This window comes from Tauraco erythrolophus, chromosome 10, assembly GCF_009769465.1.
Source record: "Tauraco erythrolophus isolate bTauEry1 chromosome 10, bTauEry1.pri, whole genome shotgun sequence".
NCBI lineage: Eukaryota > Metazoa > Chordata > Aves > Musophagiformes > Musophagidae > Tauraco > Tauraco erythrolophus.
The window spans coordinates 14,339,549-14,358,578 of record NC_141474.1 but is presented as its reverse complement, the minus strand read 5'-3'; the positions used below and the strand labels follow the sequence as shown (position 1 = coordinate 14,358,578).

The window sequence follows — 19,030 nt, the reverse complement described above, 5'->3', positions numbered from 1 at the left end:
GCACAGAGATTAGGTAACTGAGGGGAAAGCGAGCAGTTCCTGCTGGATTCGTGCGTGTTTGTGCGTGCGTGCGTGTGTGTGCGCGTGTAACGAGACACTTGCCAACTCTCCACAAGCCAACCTTGTGTTCAAGGAGCTCACTTCAAAGACTTACTTCAAATGCTGAAGAATTACACAGATTTTATAAAAACAAACTTGCAGTAAGTCTCAAAAAGAGCTGTCTAGGTGCCTGTCTCATATCGAAATCTTTAAAGCATAACAACAGTTACATAGGTTGCCATATTTACCAGTTATCCCAGATTTCTAAATCCACAGCTTCTGGCTGGAGTCCGCTGCCGGGAGCAGGAGCCGAGCTGAGGGGGCGGGCGGGAAGGAGACCCCCGCTCCAGAGCCCGTCCCGGTGCCCCGGAGAAGCAGCCGGAGCCTCGGGCCGCCTGTCCGTGCAGCGAGAGGGGGAGCGGGGAAGAGGTGCGTGGAGTCAAAAACGAGCAACAGGAGAATCTGTGAGGGAAGGGGCGCTACCGGGGAGGCGGCCGGAGCGGCGGCTGCGAGGGAACCGGGCCTCGCGGCGGGCGGCTCGGCTCCCCGACGGGAGGTGACGGCCGGCGGCGGTGGCGGGGGGCGGCCTGAGGGGACGCGGCTCTTCCCGCCCTCCCGGCGCGGGACGGGGCGCCGCGGGCTGCCCGGGGCCCCTCGGCCTCCCCCCGCGCTCGGCCGCGGCCCTTCAGCGCGGCGCGGCGGCGGCGCTGCCCGCTGTCCCACGGCGCCGCGGCAGCTGCGGGCAGGGCGGGGCGGCGGCGGCGGGGTCGGCGGCAGCGGCGGGGCGCGGGGCGGCGGCGGGGCCGTCGCCGCGGGGCAGGACGGAGCGGGCCGCCCGGCGGAACTCCTCGCTGCGCCACGTGTAGAGCAGGGGGTTGAGGGCCGAGAGGGAGCAGAGCAGCAGCCAGCTGGCGGCCTGCAGCGCCGGCGGCGCCGGCCGCAGGAAGAAGCCCAGGAGGCTCACCCACACCAGGGGCTGGGTGCCCAGGAGGAAGACGCAGCAGAGCAGCAGGACGGAGACGGTGCTGAGGCGGCGCTGGGCGCGGCGGGGCGGCGGCGGGGCGGCGGGAAAGGGCAGCTGGTGGAGGAGGTGGAAGTTGAGGACGCTGACCCGCTTGGCGCTGCCCCGCACCCGCCGCACGATGCCCAGGTAGCAGTGGAGCAGCAGCGCGGTCTGGCCCAGCACGGCCAGGGCGAGGAGCAGGGCGGTGTAGCTGGAGCTGCCGTCCGTTTGCCGCGGGGGTGGCTGCTGGGCAGAGCCTGGGGTCCAGAGCCCCGGCAGCAGCGGGACCAGGAGCAGGGCAAGGGCCCAGGAGAGCCCGATCATGCAGCCCGTGTGTTTCCGCTGGTAGAGGGCCTGGTACACGCTGGGCAGCTTGGTGATGAGCACGTACCTGTTGAAGGCCACCAGCAGGTGAGAGGCCAGGGAGACGGTGAGGCCGAAGCCGAGGAGCCCCCCTCGGAGCAGCCGGTACTCCGCCGAGCGAAGAGAGGAGGAGTTGGGAGGCAGCAGCCCCAGCACAGCCTCCTGGGGCATCCACAAGGCGCACACGCTTAGGTCTGCCGCACAGCCATTCACAATGAAGGCGTTACTGGTTGTCTGCAGCTTCTTGAAGGAGAAGACTAAATAGATGACCATCACATTGGATAAAGTCCCTGAGATAGCCAAGACTGCATAGAGCAGAGACAGGAAGATGCGGGTCCCGGAGGAGTCCTCCCAGAGCAGCAGCAGAGGCGAGCTAGCACTCCAGGAAGAGGCGTTGGGCATCTCGCTGAATGCAGCTCAGTTTTGACTTCTCCCTGTAAATCCCATCCTTGTCTGGGTCAGAAGATCCTGCTGCAGGAGTCCCCCACCAAGCACAAGGGAGGATGTGCAGCTGAGGGACTCTAAGGGAGATTTCAGTCATACAAGCGGCAAGGTCCAGAAAAGGCAGTTTTGGTAATGATCCAGAGAACAGCAGTGTCCAAATCAGGTAGGTAGGAAGAGATCCCACAGATTGTAGCTAGCAAAGGTGAGTCCATAGGGAGCAGATAGCTGTTAGCAGACCAGAGCACGACTGAGGATTCTGTAGCTGTGAAAACGCCAAAAGCAGCAGCACCTTGCAATCAGCAGCAGAAGCGGCAGCAACTGATACAAAGCTTTGCAGTTTCTCCTGTGCCACAGTACGTACACTGTGTATCATTCCAGGAAGATTCAGCCCTTCCACTCTTCATGAATTATTCAGCAGATTTTCAACTTGTTAAATCAAGAAGGAAAAAAAAACCACCCAAATCCTATCATGCTCCAGAAATACTGCAACTAGTCTGACTCTTCTCTTTGCCTTACCAGTTTCCTGGTTCTAACCCATTTACACAACTTTCATTTGCAGCAAGCTTTCAAACCAGTATCAGTCACTTCTGTCCGAAATACAGTCCATTCACTGTAGAAGCTCCTCTGCTAGATACTCACTTAAACTGTTTTTTTTTCTGATATTATTTTTAAGAGAAAGCACACTACGCTTCTGCGAGCCTAAAGTTAATTTTAGAACTGGTCTATAATAATATACTTTCCAAATTAAATCTTTCAGACACAATAGATACATAGATCCTTGGTAAGACAGTACTTCTTATTTGAGGAAGCTGGTCCTCCATTTGCATATTCTACATTTCTTCATAAAACTCAGCCTGTCTCAGCCCACGGGAAATCCTGCATCACCAGCCTGCCAGAGGTGAACACTGGTGTCAGTAAGTACACAGATAAAACAGAATCAGTGTTTGAAACGGTTTTGCACCAAAATTTATTCAGAGCACAAGTTCCCACAGACATGAATGACAGGTTCTTAGGCAGACTAGAAGTTGGTTGAAGAGTAGGGCTTAAGAGTCCCTTCCTGAATGGAGAAGAGTTAATAATGGGATTCTCCCAGGAACTCTACAGTGCTTTACTCAAACAGGGACAAAATGTTAACTGTCCTTTACCCTGGACAAGATTTAGTAAGAAAATGACTAAAAGAACTTACATTTCCTTTCAAAAGCTTTCCAGAAAAGGAATGCAGATTAATTCTGTGGTGAATTTGGAAGAAAAGCTGCTTTTACAGGTGGGTTGTGTGGGGGCTACAGAACTACGCAATCTCAGTTCATAAGGTATGACCTGTATATTGACCAAAGATGTTTCTAGATATTGTTAAACTCACAATGCTAAAAAATGACAATACCAAAATAATGTATTAGGATGTAATTATAGATACAATATAAATTCTCAAAGATAAGGAAGTTCATTTGTGTGGGTCAGTGGATTATGTTGTTGCGACATAGCATATCTTTTATTTGACAGAAAGGTTTATGTTTGCAATTGACAGGGATATTGATCCAAATGTGGATTTGTTACAAACATGAATACCTATCCTTTTTTAACTACCTAGATTGCTCATGTGCGTAAGGTTAAGGACAAAACTTGAGTGATTTACTTGATCGGGCCCTTAATTACCATATTTTTTGCCTGCTGCACTTTATAGTGTAGATCTAATCAAATGTCAAACCTTTTGAGGCCTTTCATTGTTTAGCTGTCAGTAGAGAACAGTTATTATAGAAACTAAAATCCTCCTCTTTCTGCAGTACTGTAATTGAAAAATATTCTCTAAATCTGTAACAAGAAATATCTCCCTAATCAAAAAGCTTCATGAAGCATACTTTAAAGAGATGATTGTTTCATAAGGCATTAGCCACAGAATCATAGGCCCAGTAGAGACCTCTAGATTTATTTAATCCATCCTTACATGTTTATCAAACCTCTTTTTAAAGATCTCCTGTGCTACAGCTTGTTCTTCCAGAACATGGAGATACCTTTATATATGAAGCAACAGAAATGGTAAAGTTCAAGGATAAGTGAACAGAGGCTATGAAACAAATTTCAGGGTATTTTTAAAAGCTACAGGGTTCTAAAGACCTCCCTGACCTTTCACTGTCCCCACATTTGTTGTTAAGCAGCTGATTGTTACAGAATACTGGCTGTATTTATCATTCATTTTTAAGAACAAAAATATGTTGTACATTAGCTGGCATTTACTCTATTTCATAAAATAAATCAATAGAAGTTAAGGCTAAGGGAGAGGTTGATGCCTACATACTAGAAACTTTTTAATTAGCTGGTTTTCCTTTGTATTTACACATCCAAAACAACATCCATTAATTGTTTAATCTAGTGGCAGAAATCTTTTATTGTGTTTTTAGATTAACCTGGCACTAGAATTTGGGCAACTTCTAAAGCATCCACTTTATTCCTGGCCATGTGGTCATGTAACATTTACATACTGTCCACATTATCTATTGCAGTACAGACTTCCCTGACAGGAATGTTAAGGACCATGAATAAATAATCATGCAACACAACAAATATGCTGAAAATCAGCAGAGTTAAACAATGTGATCATTTGTGACTAGTTTTTAATTGAAGGAAGGATAAACGGCTAAATGAAAGCATGGTCTTTTAGGTTCTTATGGACACAGACCCTGCTGTTAGTGAGACTAAGAAACCTGTTACACATGCAAAAAAGACAAGGTATAATATACCTTTTAACAAGGGTCCTTATCCAGGAAAAAAAAGTTTCTTCAATTCAGACACATCTTTTAAATTATGTTTTTTTTCGAAATATAACCTTTACATCATAATAACAACACATTGATTAAATACTTGATGTTACACAAAGCAAACACAAGAAGTTTAGCTAAAGAGATCAGTTATAAAGATATTTGTCATACTAATGTCTTTTTGCAACGTCATCCTATTTATAAATACATTACATGCTTTAGAAGAAAGAAGGTGATTTTGAAGAGCTACTCTTCAATTAGAGATCTAATTATATTAGTTTACGTCAAAAGGTGCAAGAAAAGCCAAGAAACAAGGAAGCTGGCTGATATGAGCATTTTATTATCAATTAGCTCTATGTATATATATCTCTACATTTCAAAATTAAACAATACTTTATTAAGGAAAACTATTTATAACAAAGTACATGACAAAATTCTTTGTAAGAGGTAGAATTACCTTACCATTAATCTATAATTCATATACAGTATATTGTATATATATGCACAGGCATATGCTACTTCATGTGTGTATATGTTACATATACACAATGGTGGAAAAAGTACAGTATTGCATGTACATTTTGTTCAGTGATTTAAATAGCTGCTCTCAGCATTCCGTATTAACACTTTCAGTACGATTTGTGATCTGATCTTTTTAAAAACTGATGTGGCACTTCACTTCGGTTGTAAAGCAAACACAGGGCATTCACAGGTCTTCAGACACAAAGACTGACAATCAAGGTTTATTTTCAAGTTTCTGTAGATATTGGAAGAACTCATAGGTAATAAATGTTTTGGTTTTGACTTCTAAATTGGTGGCAAATCAAGTCCTCACAGCTGCTCATGGTTTTTTTTTTTTTGCTTACTGCGGACTTGTGGAGTTCTGAAAATTTTACACATAATCTAGTACTTCACTGTAATACCACTTCATTCTGTCTCATTCCTAATCACACCTGGTTGAACTGTATGTTAGAGAGCATCTTTACTACTGACAGAAACATTATGTGATACAGGAGGTTACATTAGCTCTATGTTTAACAATAGCTTTCCAATTAAAAAGTTTATGAAGCATCCAATTGGTAAGTGAAAATTTAATATACTTCCAACCTTTACTTTATTATGCTTTGCTAATAAAACTGTACACATACTGCTAAACATAGGTTAAAAATGTGTAAGTATGCAGCACTGCCAAATTCTTTGTATGTACACATTCTTACCAACTTAACTTTGGTCTGCCTTAATTTTTGCAGTATGTATTGCATAGCAAAATTTAACACACCGCATTGAAAAGAACAAAGTTAAAACATTCCTTTGAGACAAACTGAAAGAACGCCTTAATTGTACAATTGAATCATCAGATAAATTACTTTCTCTTTGCAATGGGAGATGTAAGTTACATTACATCTCAACAAGTATTTTCCCTTTATTTTTCTTTCATAGTTTCCTTATGAAAAATCAGCAGCTGAAAGTGGAGAGCAGACTATGTATTAAGTGCTTTCAGTTGCTAGTGTAATAACTAGTTTCTCACTAGTTAGACTTCCATTAAGTTACCAGAAGACCAATTAGTGAAAAAGTAATTACATTAGGCTCTTAGCAATAATGATGGACCCATAAAACAAGAAAAACATCTTGTTCATAAAAATTTAGTCTTTGATAAACATGTAAAAATTCTTTAAAATACACCTTTTTGTAGCAAAGTGAAAACCACTAAATTAAAATATATTCTAATTTTTACATAATGTTTATATATATTGCTTACCAAAATATTCTCTTAATACATATTTTAACACTGTACACAAGTTAATAAACATCTGAATGAAACTCATTAGAAATATATTCAAGCTGTCTCAACATTAAAAATTTAAATCTGTATATAACATAGGGGAAAATAATTTCCATAAATTCAACATCAGTGCATCTGCAGTAGTCATTAGCAAGAAATTTCTGCATGTTAAGAAGTCTCCTCTTGGTGTTAAGGTTTTAATGTCTTGTAGTGAAGATTCATCCTCTGAGTGAGCAGCTTCCTTCCTTAAGTTCTTCTTCCTGAAGGACTTCGATTTTAAGAGCTCAACATGTTTCACCAAAGCAGCAAGGCTTTAGTACTGAACATACTCAGACTGAAGGGACTGTGCAAAGAAGAAAAACTGATTAAAACTCACTGAGGAAGTTACACTTGCATATAATACACATTTTGCACTTGAAGATAAAGAGTAGAGGAAGGACAGGAAGAAGAAAAATAAACAGAGTTGAAGGGGGATCTGAATCTCTGCATAGGTAAAGAATAAAATAGAAGAAACTCAAAAACTGGATATAGTGAAGTCCATCAGCTTTCCTGTATCTACACTTAATTTTCCAAACCAAATTCTAGAGATTCTTGGAGAAAGTGTAACAAGTCCTTTAAAACACCACCTTAAAACAATACCCTAAAAACGTGTTGGAAAAATGTATGATTGCAGTTACTATAATTTAATTGTTTCCTTTTATCCTGAATGAGAATGGAAGTGCTACTGTAAAAAATACAGCATGCTTTAAATGTTGATTCAGGTAATGACACAGGATACACATATGGTGTAGCTAATTATTGAGAAAAAATCTACAGCAGTACAACTATGCACATGAATAAATTAATGTATGATTACTAAAACCAGATGAAAATGAAGCACTGCAAATTGTTCATCTGTATTAGCAAGCGGTCAGTATAATTAAGAGGAAAGCTTAACCTGGTCTACTCTTAAATAATTTCTGGTTCTATTGAAGTGTAAGGTTTATAATAAAATAATTGATCAGTTTAGGCAGCATCCAAACGTTTTTATTACCTCCTATACAGATGTGTTCAGGATGTCATTCTAATGAATAAAAATTCTTAGATCTGAGAGCGCTCTTCACCGTACTAGTGTGGTTATAAACAAATAGCAAATAAAAAAAACAAACCATATTTTTAAACTGCATCAATCCATCAGAATTAGAACTACTGGTGAACAACATGAATCCCAAGAAAGCTCAGAACCTTGGAGTCTTCTCTTCCATTCTCCCCCTATTCCTAACTAGTCACTACAGAAATGCTCTTTGGCATTCATAGTGAAACCCATTAGTAGAAGTGCATAATAGACACCTAAATCTTTAGAGCTATAACTAATATTACAAACCCACTTTTTTCCTATGTCTTAGGTCTTGTGTGTATTTCCAAAGTTGTCTTTTAAATGCATTTTTGCATCTTGAAGATAGGAGACCATCTGAATATTCTTTCCTAGATTGACAAAGAAGTGCTGTCAGCATATAAAAATCTGAAGACCACTGACTAAAAAGGGTCTGATTTTACTACTGAAAGGATTCAACATGAAGGGTATAATTTAATAGAAAATACTTTACTGTAAAACAAAACAGATGTAACAAGTATTTTTTCATTATAGGCTCAGAATGACCATGGAACACACAATCATAGAAGCTTATTTTTCTCCACTCCGTTCTTTAATAATCATTCTGGATTATTAGCTTTGGTGAGAGCATTTGTCAAGCTATTTATTACACGTGTAAGGGTGAGGCAGAAGGAATGGCCCTTCATTAATGAGCACTTCTGCTTTCATGATGATCCCCAAAGCTTTCTCATTTTCCAAAGTGTATTTTAACAATCAGAAAGATGGTGACACTTAACTACAGCAATATTTGAAATGGATCCTTCAAAACTGAATTCCAAGGAAAGTTGACTAACAAAAAAAAAGCATGAAATTTAGTTTTATACTCATATGTTGTACAGTAATAGATTACTTTAAGCTTGGACAGATGAAAGATGACCAGAAACCACTGTACACTTTTGGTGATCCTGGGAAGAGCTAGCCTTAGTTGACACAAGAAGGATAAACAGCAGCCCTTAACTTAGCAGACAGTAGTAACCAGGAATTCTGCATCATAATTTAAATAAATAAACAAGCAAACTATAAACTATAGATTCTGAAGTTTACACTAAAATTCTTAAAATTGTTAGGAATCCAAGTTACAAAAATATGGAAAAAAAAAATGGCAACACATGAAAAATAAGATATCCATGCAGCACAGATTGCTTGGAAACAAGATAGCATGTTTTGTTAATTTTCACTACAGATGGGTAGGCAGGGTTTATTTTATTTATTTTCAAATTGAGAAATATGTTTTTCAGTGTGTTCCCACCCTCACCATAGCTCTACTTCATGTATCAATGATTTCTCCCTAATGTTTCAAAGCCTTTTCTGAATACAGGGAAGAATTAAATCTAACCAGCCTTTTTTCCAGATTAAGATTAATTGATGTACCTTCCCATAAAGTTCCTGTTACTAAAAACATAGTAATAGCCATAAAAACTGAGCTGTTGTATACAGACTAATTTTTGAGTTTGAAAAATTAAATTATAGCTGGGGAGGGTTGTGTTTTGGTTGGGTTTTTTTTGCTTTTGCAGTTAAGTAATATGTGCTCTTAGATCTCTTCACATTGTCCAAAGAGATTGACTGTAATATTTCAAATCCTGTAATTGCTATTTTTTTTAATTTTTATTTTTTAAATCTTTTGAGGAATTTTCTATTTTAAAATTTACATTCCTCCTTCTTCCTATTTGCGGTGACTCAAAGTATGGCAGCCTGTGATTCTGAAAGCTTTATTAAAAACAGAAAGCCCTAATCCACGTTTACAAATCATATGCTGGTATTTAACAAAATCTTATTTAAAATAGAGGTAAAAATAGAGAGAAAAAACAAAAGAAAATTAACTGCTGAATTGCAATGATAAGAGTATAAAATCAGTTAATCGAGTAGAATTCTCAATGTGTACTTCTGCAGTGTTCTCATGCTGTGTCAAGCTTGGCATTTTATACCCAAGTATCAGGTGTTTAAACAAAGTAGTAAGAATTAGATAGCTTCACTGCAATTAATGATATGTAATGAAGTTCATGCTGAAGCAACTACTTAGATCACTATCATTTTTCTTCTTCAATGGGAGGCACAGAAAACCTCCTGGAAAAAAATAAGCCACAGATCCATCTAGGCACTAGAACTGTACTTGCATGCATTCAACTTCAGGACCAAGTCAGCTGCAAGTTAACTTTTAAGAGGGAACAACACTATAGCATTTAGGGCCATCTGTTAGGATTTGAACATGCACTTTTTCCAGATAATTGCAAAAAGTAATTTAAGTTTTTGGAATTGTGCCATCAACTCTCCCAAAACATTGTTGCAATAGGATTGTTGCAGCAGACAAGAATTACTGTGACTACACCAGATTCACTAAAATAAATCAGGATAGATTACAGAAAATGCACACGCACTTGAAGTGATCCCTTCAGTCTGTAAAAATTTACAGACAGTAAGATGCACTAGCATTTATCTCTTCTTGTAAAGACTGTCCTCCATTACTGGTAAGTTCTTATTAAGAAAAACTATTCTACAAGTATAAAAATCATGTATATGAGTTCTAAATACTGCTACACTTCTCAATTTTTTGAAATTTTTCCATCTTGTCGGTTTCCATGACAGCTATAGAAGCAAAAGGTGAGTCATCTTAAGACTACCCAGTTACATACTCTTCTATAAAAATACATTTTAAAGAGTGATATTTGGATTTGTAACTATTGTAACAACAGAGTAAAAATCTTGTGGTACCTTTAAATGTGATTATACCAAATAAAAATGTTTCTGCAAATAGTAATTGTGAGACATTATGTTTAATCAAACATTTAATTTGTAAAATTTACAGACAAATTATTTTTTCTGTTGGCTAGCATGGCAAGTTGTCTATTTCATGAAAATCAAGCTTTTCTTCATCAGCATACAACAGCATAAATATGATAAAAGAAAGTGGATTATAAGCTTATGCTGATGAAGGACAAAAACCATTAGGGAAAAATAAATAACTGGCAACAAAAGGAAGTCATAGTCATGGTTATTTTTTGTTTGTTTTAAATTGAATGCAGAACAATAGTATTAATAAATATCTTTTTAAAGGTTTCATTACAAAATAGAAAAAAAATAGTATTGAATAACTTTCTTTTCCATGCTGGAGAAAACAAAAGTTATGTGTTTGCATAAAAATGAAGTTCCCAATTTCCTCGTTAATGAGATTAAAGAACATTAATTAGAAATGAAAATTTACTGTCCTAACCATCTTAAAATGCTCCTTCACCACTCATGTTGATAGTTAACAAACTTAGAAAGAGAAAAAACAGTGATAATGTGATTTTCTGAAATAGAGTATCTATACGATTGCAGATGGTTAGCTTGATATCTAACTCAGGTAAACGAGATTCTGGTAATAAAAAGATTTGGCTGACATGACTTTCAGGCAATTTCAGCATTAAAGCAGTGGAGTGGAAAACACAGAATTTTAGAATCATAGAATGGTTAGGGTTGGAAGGGACCTCAAAGATCATCCAGTTCCAACCCCCCTGCCATGGGCAGGGAAATCCTCCACTACACCAGGTTGCCCAAGGCCTCATCCAACCTGGCCTTGAACACCTCCAGGGATGGGGCATCCACAACTTCTCTGGGCAACCTATTCCAGTACCTCACCACCCTCAACGTAAAGAATTTCTTTCTTATATCTAACCTAAATCTGCCCTCTTTCAGTTTAAATCCATTGCCCCTTGTCCTATCACTACACACCCTTGTAAAAAGTCCCTCTCCAGCTTTCCTGTAGGCCCCCTTTAGGTACTGGAAAGCTGCTATAAGATCACCCAGGAGCCTTCTCTTCTCCAGGCTGAACAGCCCCAACTCTAGAATATGGAAAAAACCTCTTAAGAATTGCTGCTGGTAGCATATAATTTACAGAAGGTATAATAGAAAAAAAAATGGGAATAGGTTGGCCTTCCAAAGAATTATTGTTCAGATACATTAAATATGAGACATACTAAGGTGAGAAATAACAAAAAACCCCACACAACAAAAAATCCCAGACACTTTACCACCTAGTTATTCAGATGAGTGATTGCTCTCCATCATTGTTGGTGTACTGACTTGGGTCCTAGTATACTCAAGCAGAGGCTCTGTCAGTCCTCCTGAGGACTGAACTTCTTTGAGCATGTTGGATGAAAGACTGGGAACACCTAAAAGACTGACTTTCCAGAACCATCAGAATTCATGAACAAATGAAAGACTCATGGATGTGTCTCAAATCTAACATCTCATCTTGCTCTACAACTTTTCACCTCTCTCCTCATCTCTATGCCTCGAGGAATTAAACCAAATTTGTTACTTAAACTAAAACAGTTCTCTTGTTCTAGAATTGGTTTCATTGTAAGAAAGTCGGGAATGGTTTCTACATCCAAATTGAGAAAATATATGTAGTTTACTTCAATCCCATGTAGCAGGTTATCACACAGCCAAATTAAGGAGGTAAAACAACTACAAATTCCTGAAAGGATGTGACAATATTCAAGAAATCCCTTGCAAATAAGCTACTGCTGATGTAAAAGTAAAATTTAAACTCAAACTCAATGCAGAACACTCAGCAATCTTATCATGGAATATTAACATTTTTTTCCAGATCAGTTGTAGCGAATAGGAAACTAAATGTACATTCAAACAAGGAGTCTGAAAGCATTTTAAAGAGTATTTTAAAGAGTTGCTTTAGGTCAAGCAGATCTTAGCACAGTAACTCTACTCCTTTTCCAGTGCAAGTACCCATTGAATTTATGAGAATACAGAATCAAGTTCCCTCAACTAACTTCATTTTCAATGTGCTTTGTGTACTAGTTAGGTTTCAGTCATACATGCAATTTAATTCCACAATAGAACAATGAGAATTTAGTTCCTACTGTCATCTATCCTCGGAAAGTGCCATTCATACTCTCAGGCTATAAACATGAGGCTCCTGAACTGTAAGTGGTGCTACTTACTAGCTGTTAACAAGAGGGTACAGAAAAGGAAAACACAACCCATAAATGATCTTTTTGGCTGACATCCTAGTTATATGCCTATCCTTATATAAGATAGGGGACTCATCACACTCAAAAACAATAGCAGGTATAACACTAAAACTTACTCTATACTTAAGCAGTTTATCCATGGTAAGGAAACAGAAAAGAAAGGTGTAATATCTGAAGTTAACTTTATATGAAGGTAATGTTATTTCCAGTAGCTAAAACCCCAAAGATCTGAAGTGTCAGTACTACTAAACAGAGGCTCAAAGGTTGAATTAATTGAATATAATATATCCAGTTAAAAACACTGCACTAATTTTTATAATTAGTAGGATATTGAATCTTTGGAAATCAGATATGTTAAATTGGCTTTAGATTTATAATAGTAAATATGTTTATTTTTTCCTTAAAATAGCTGAAGATATTTCTGATTTCATACCTGAAGTTTCTCTAGTCTCTCTTTTCATTTTGTATAGAGTCACTTCCAAGTTGCATTAATTTATCTGTGCATCCTCTTTATACAGACCCCTTTACACAGAAGAAGGACACCAAGTTAAGGCCAAGGCAGCAAAGTTGAAGAATGACAGTTGAAATGGTGAGACCATCAGAAATATTGTGCTCTAAAATACTTTTCACATTTGATGTTAGAAAAGGACTAGGTTTCAAGTCAAGTGGACTCATCTTTCAAATGAGCCCCATCTTTAAGAATGTTGTACCTTCCATTTAGTATGGGTACGAAGGTCCATAAAGGTAACAGAAAAGGTGTTAGCTTAAGTTCAGGCGTGATTTATTTTCATGAACCCCCCATTATCTAGATGCTTGAAAGAGATAGAAAAAAAACCAAAAAAGGTAACAGACAAAGGTGCTGTTCAGAAACATTAAAGGAAGTCAGAAAATTATACTGGGTTAAGATTTTTTTGTGACAGCTTTGCTCACAGAAGCAAGACAGACAGGCATCGGTAAGATGCCTGAAAGTGCAGGTGTGACTATGAACTTACAGGAATTTATTGACTCTTGGATCGTGGTGGAGGAGTTGTAAGGCCCATAAAGGAAGGTTGATGCGAACTCATCTGTCACAGCGCTGTGAAAACTGGTTTGGTTGCTCAGGTTGTTGCCACTACTGCTGTTTCTGTTGTATAAGTTGTTGTTCAGTTCATGGTTATTTCTATGAGGCAGCTGCAAGCTGCCATTCAAGTGCCTGGAGCTTTGGTTTACACAAAAACCTGTCCTAGAGGACCATGATGTCATTTTGCTCTCATCATCATCTGAAGCAGCATACAGGTTCCCTAGAGAACTGGCTAGTCTGGAGCTTATGGAAATGCTGAATGGAAAACACATGCGGGGGAAAAAAATACACACAAGGTATGTACAGATATATAAAAAAAATAACAGACAATTCAGAAGATATTAGGTGAACGACATAGATGATTTTGAAATAATTTTGTGTTTGCACACACGTTCATATTCTACCTCTCAAATAATGTAAACCAGAATTCTTTGTCAGGAGTTCCCAAACTTTGTTTACTCAAGCACTACCATGGCCAGCTTTCACCTCTGTCAAACCATATGCACATGCATGACATGGTGTTAAAAGGTTTAGGAAGTGGCTGATCTACATTCAAGTACTTTCTCTACACGTAACAGTTTAAGAACTCCTTTTCTGTTTCTTGAAACCAGTAATATACTACAAGTCTTCAAGTAACCAAGAAGTAATTTGATAAAATTTGAGAATAAAAATAAGATGTCCTGAAATATCTAAGTGTTTTTCTTCAAGTAAATATTTGTGCCCATAAATTACTAAAAAATTTATCATTCTAAATTTCATTTAACATCCATAATTACTTAGTACAATAGTAATAATGGAATTAAACAGCAATAAATCAAGAGTTCATAAAAATATTAATTACCACTCAGTATTCTTCTGAGATTAATAGTATATAAACTTGCAGGAATACTTGCAAAACTTCCATAAACTCAGATGAGTAAAAAAAACCCCAAAATCTGAGCAACATAATACTGTTTCTGATTTGATATAATCCCACCAAAACTCTCATACCAGAAGTCTAAGTTTTGGGTGTTGTTTTTGTGGTTTTTTTTTTTTTTTTTTTTTAATATCTGCAGACAACTAAAGTCTGAATAGTGGAACGGCAAATTACTTTAAGTAAATTTAAGCCTTCTTACACCCAAGAACAGCAAGCGCTTCATAGACTGCATACGTTCTGAAAACCATTGTGGTGTACAGTAAGTTTTTGTACCAAAATGAGAAGAAGAAAAAAAACCTTTTAAGGTTAGAGCCTGAGGATGTGGGAATTCTGCTTATTCTTTCTGCAGATGGTGAATTAACCGCTGTCACTTTGGAGGCCTTCAGAGGAGACATGGATCCTTCTGTGCTACCTGAAGTATTCAGTCTAAAAGGAGTGCAGAGGTTTAGTGAAAAGCAACATTTTTGTAATTGAAATATACATCTTAAGCACATACAGTCTTTCAATACATAAGTCTGGTATTTTAAAAAGTGGGAATTCTCAAGTCTAAGTACTGAGAACTCAACAGCAAAAACTCAACACTTCACCTGTTTTCAAATATCTTTTCAAAAAAACTTTTCAAATATCCCACTCCCAAGTTTTTTCCCTGTTGTACCATATTATATAGTTATAGGCTACTTTTTGCTGTAATAATTTTTTGAAGGTTAAGTGTCCATTTTGTATCACATTTATTGTAAATTTGATTATAAATATTAAATATTGTAAATTTGAGAAAGAACATTTTGTGCCTATAACACAAGTACGAGTAGAAAAAAACACCGCTATAGCTTTCATGAGAAGAACATCGTTTCCAAATGACAGCAAGAACATTTTTACCAAGTTGCACAGAACATACAGCTCCTTCTAGGGTAGGACTCTTAATGGCCAAATTCTTCATATTTTGATAATGAGCTGTAAGTATGGTACACTGAAGTACTCAAAAATGTTAGCATTATAGCTGTCCATATTAGTTTATTAAAAGCTAATAAACAAATAGCCTCACAGTAGCATGGAATTTTCTCCATCCTTAGACCAGGAGAAATCATCACGATCAGCTCGTAAAGGATTAAAAGCCTTAGGTACAAGCTACAAGCACAGAAGGAATGACATTGAACAGAAATAGCTTCAATTCCACACCAAGAAAGGGTAAACAGACATCTCCAAGGTTAGACCTCTGGAGCAATTGATTTCCAAAATCCAGGTTGTTGCAAAACTGAAGATTATGTGTTCTTTTCAATATTAATGCTTTATGATGACATGTTTTGTCTTACATGTTGCATTTTAGATGTAACAGGGTGCAGGAGGCAATGGCTACAAAAACAAAAGACTGTCATTCCTATAACTCTCAAGATTAAGTTGATTTTCACTTTACGTTTTCTTTTCTTTTGGGAGGCACTGTCAGTACTGATTTGAGATTAGTACAGGTCATAAATGAAATAAATATTTAGAAAACGAGAAGAAACTATGGCTTTATTTGCTCCACAGAAAGTTCTGAACAAAGCATGTAATAAAAGTGTACAGTGAGGACCCTGTATTAAATATGAAAAGGTACTAAAACTCCATATTAATCTGGTACATCTTCTAAAAAAAAGTACTGATTGTATCCACTACACAATACCTCTAGTTCATTTACTAACACACACAGGCCAAAAATTGTCATACGTAGCAGTATGTAGCCAATTTAGGCTTTTGAAACAAATATTTAATACAGAGATACAGTGGTGGTGAGTTAATTAGTCATGCTTCATTGCATAACAGCATAGCTACTAGAAAATGTGACTCAGGAAGTTACTTGTATGTGCTAATTATTTATTAAGAAGAAATTCAAAGTATCCCTGAAGTAGACCTGTACCCTTCTCTCCATTAGATTTTCCACTCTCCTCCATTTGCAGGTGTTTAGAAAAGTTTGCTACCTGCCACTTCTCAGAAGTCTGAAATTGCTCATTAATTTATGAGGTAAGTATAATTTAAAATGCCAAAAATTTAAGACCTGAGTGGTATCCATTTATAACCATAACTTTGAAGGTAATACCTGAAAGGTTGTGATATTGACCTGGTGTGCAGTTTCATGTCTTGCAGCCTAAAGAAAACAAAGCAGCAATGTTTTTCAGAGGATAAAAAGCCTTTCCTCTCCCCCAAAGCATACTTGCATGTCTCATACAGGCTTTAAAGTACAAGACTAACAAGAATTAAGAATTATTGACAATCATTATTTTAATTTACAGTTAAGCAACAGAGAGGTACTGCAGGTTTACTTCTAAACTTCATTTTTTAACTGGTTCTGAAAATTCAAATTTATGGAAGTACAGAAAATAATTCTAGAAAGACAGCTAGGTTCATTGACGAATATTTTGTTTGAGACATAAGTTGTAAAATGTTAGACATAAATTTGAAGGTTTTGAAATATTTTTCGACTTTGTGTTTTACTGGTACATAATAAGTAGGTAACCTGAACAGGGAGACAAAGGAAAACAAAACAAAACAAATTAATAAACTACTCAGCATCTAATAGATATATACCTAGAGAAGTTCCACCACAGAAAGTGGTACAACTAGTAGCACTGCCTAAACAAGGCCACGTACTTGCTATAAAGATCTGATAGCACAGATAATTTAAAATTGCAATGACCTCAGAATTAATTAATTACCTCAGAGCTCCAGTTGTAGCAGAACATGGCCGTCTCCGACTTTTTAAGGCATTAAGCTTATCTCCCTGCGTCATGCCATTCTGAGTTTCCACATCTGCTTTGTCTTCAAAATCATTCTGGGAAACAAAGTATGCAAGCAAGGAAATATATGAAATCCTTAAGAGTACTGTAGCTTCAAAGCATCGAACATCTGCTTCGCAAAGATTATAATTTTAAAGGCCAATCTACAGCATTGTGCATACATGGAGCACTACTCTGTCTTTGCATAGTTCCAGTAAATTCAATGTGTCACTGTACAAATGCACATTCGCAGAGGCTTTTTGCAGAATCTGACTTCCAAGCCAGTTCAGGATGCTTGAGTCTTACACCAGTATGTATTTACTTCAAAGAAGTCTGTTTTTATACAACTTAAACTCCAACTCCTTCCTCCATAACTATTTTTAAAGTTTTTGTCAATGTGGAAGGAAAGCAGTAACACAGTTTTGTGATATGCACAAGATGAGGAAGAAATTTAGATTAAGTTGTGTGTCTTGCAAGAGGAGCTAAAAATCAACTTTCCTAAATTTTTTTTTTTTTTAATAAAACGTTCTCATGACCTCTGGAAAAACACAATTTTGAAAAATTTCCCTATGAGAACGTAATAAGTAATATAGGATGAACAGATTTCAGAGTTTTATCCTACTTCTTCTAGCTTTAGAAAAATATTATAAACTCTAGAAATATTAAAAATATATGCCAACACTTTAAATGCCTATTAACAATTTCTCACAGATCTCAAAATACTTTTCTAAGAGCCAAGTATTAAGTAGAGACAGTAGCAGAGAAATATAAAAGTTCCACAAAGCAAGAGAACTGCGATTTTTTTAATTGCCAAATTAAAAAAACTTATACCAACTATGCTTCATTTGACTTCAGATCAAGTGTTTGTATTACTGTAGTTCCTATTTGTGCCCAAGTGACCTCATTGCTCTGCATAAACAGAACAATCGTTTCTGCCATTAACGAAGATGAAAGATTGACAAAAGTAATACAATGGAAGTTAATAAAATGATGTGATGGTCCAAGTGTTGCATTAATTATAGGAAAATAGAAACATTTTAGCTAGACTTCACTGAAGATTATATGCTATGCCATCGTTACCTATAGTTCAGCCCCAATGCTGATAAATTTTGTTTCACTGTCTTTTACCTGCCTAACAGTTATTGCATGTAGCTGTTCTGTCCTCCGATTCTTAGACCGTAGGCATTTTTGAGAGTGGGAACATTACTTTGTTTCGAGCTTCTAGAGAGTCTAGTATAATGGGCTCTTGAAATATAACCAAATATCCAAAGAGATAAATTAAATGTTTTGAAAACTGCGTGTTAAACAGCTTTAAGATGACATCTGTGAAAAATGAAATATACATATTACATGGAGTGTTATAGTAGAAAAAAGCAGCACTGTGAATTTATATTGTGAATCGATACATAAGCTGCTATGCAGTGTACAGGTAGTTGAGTTACCTGCAAGTAAGTTGCCTTGAATTCTGGAAGCAGTAAAGTTGTAGTAGTAGCTTGGATTCAAACAGATTACTTTTACCCATATGGCTATGTGCCAGCTCTTTTCATTAGGCATACAAGATCATCTCTACACAGTGTTACATTCTCCAGGTAGTCTAGGTATTTAACTTTACGTATTCTAAGCCACAAATTGAACTTCCAAAAGTTAAATAGTACCTTTACAGAAATATATTCAAGGTGCTTTTCCAGATTATGATAGATCACATGATAGTTATTAGTATAAATTAAAATAATCATCTGTCTGATGAAGGTGCCCACTACATCCTGGTCTTTTACATCAAGTAAAGGATTCCACCATCAACATAAAAGCTCTTTAGTTAT

The 19,030-nt window shown here is 37.5% G+C and overlaps 2 protein-coding genes across 2 annotated transcripts in view; both read right to left on the bottom strand.

Moving 5' to 3' along the window:
• Positions 1-724: 724 nt before the first annotated feature.
• On the bottom strand, positions 725-1,807 carry GPR88 (G protein-coupled receptor 88). The gene has a single exon (XM_009987125.2). The coding sequence runs from the start codon at positions 1,805-1,807 to the stop codon at positions 725-727; it is 1,083 nt and encodes a 360-aa protein (XP_009985427.2).
• Positions 1,808-6,454: 4,647 nt separating this feature from the next.
• CDC14A (cell division cycle 14A) overlaps positions 6,455-19,030 on the bottom strand; it is a 62,062-nt gene continuing 49,486 nt past the window's right edge. The window contains 6 exon segments of the mRNA XM_086617399.1: positions 6,455-6,728; positions 13,480-13,540; positions 13,542-13,802; positions 14,761-14,889; positions 16,535-16,582; positions 17,151-17,266. Of these exon segments, the coding sequence (XP_086473525.1) occupies positions 13,486-13,540; positions 13,542-13,802; positions 14,761-14,889; positions 16,535-16,582; positions 17,151-17,266 (609 nt within the window). The 3' untranslated portion in view covers positions 6,455-6,728; positions 13,480-13,485.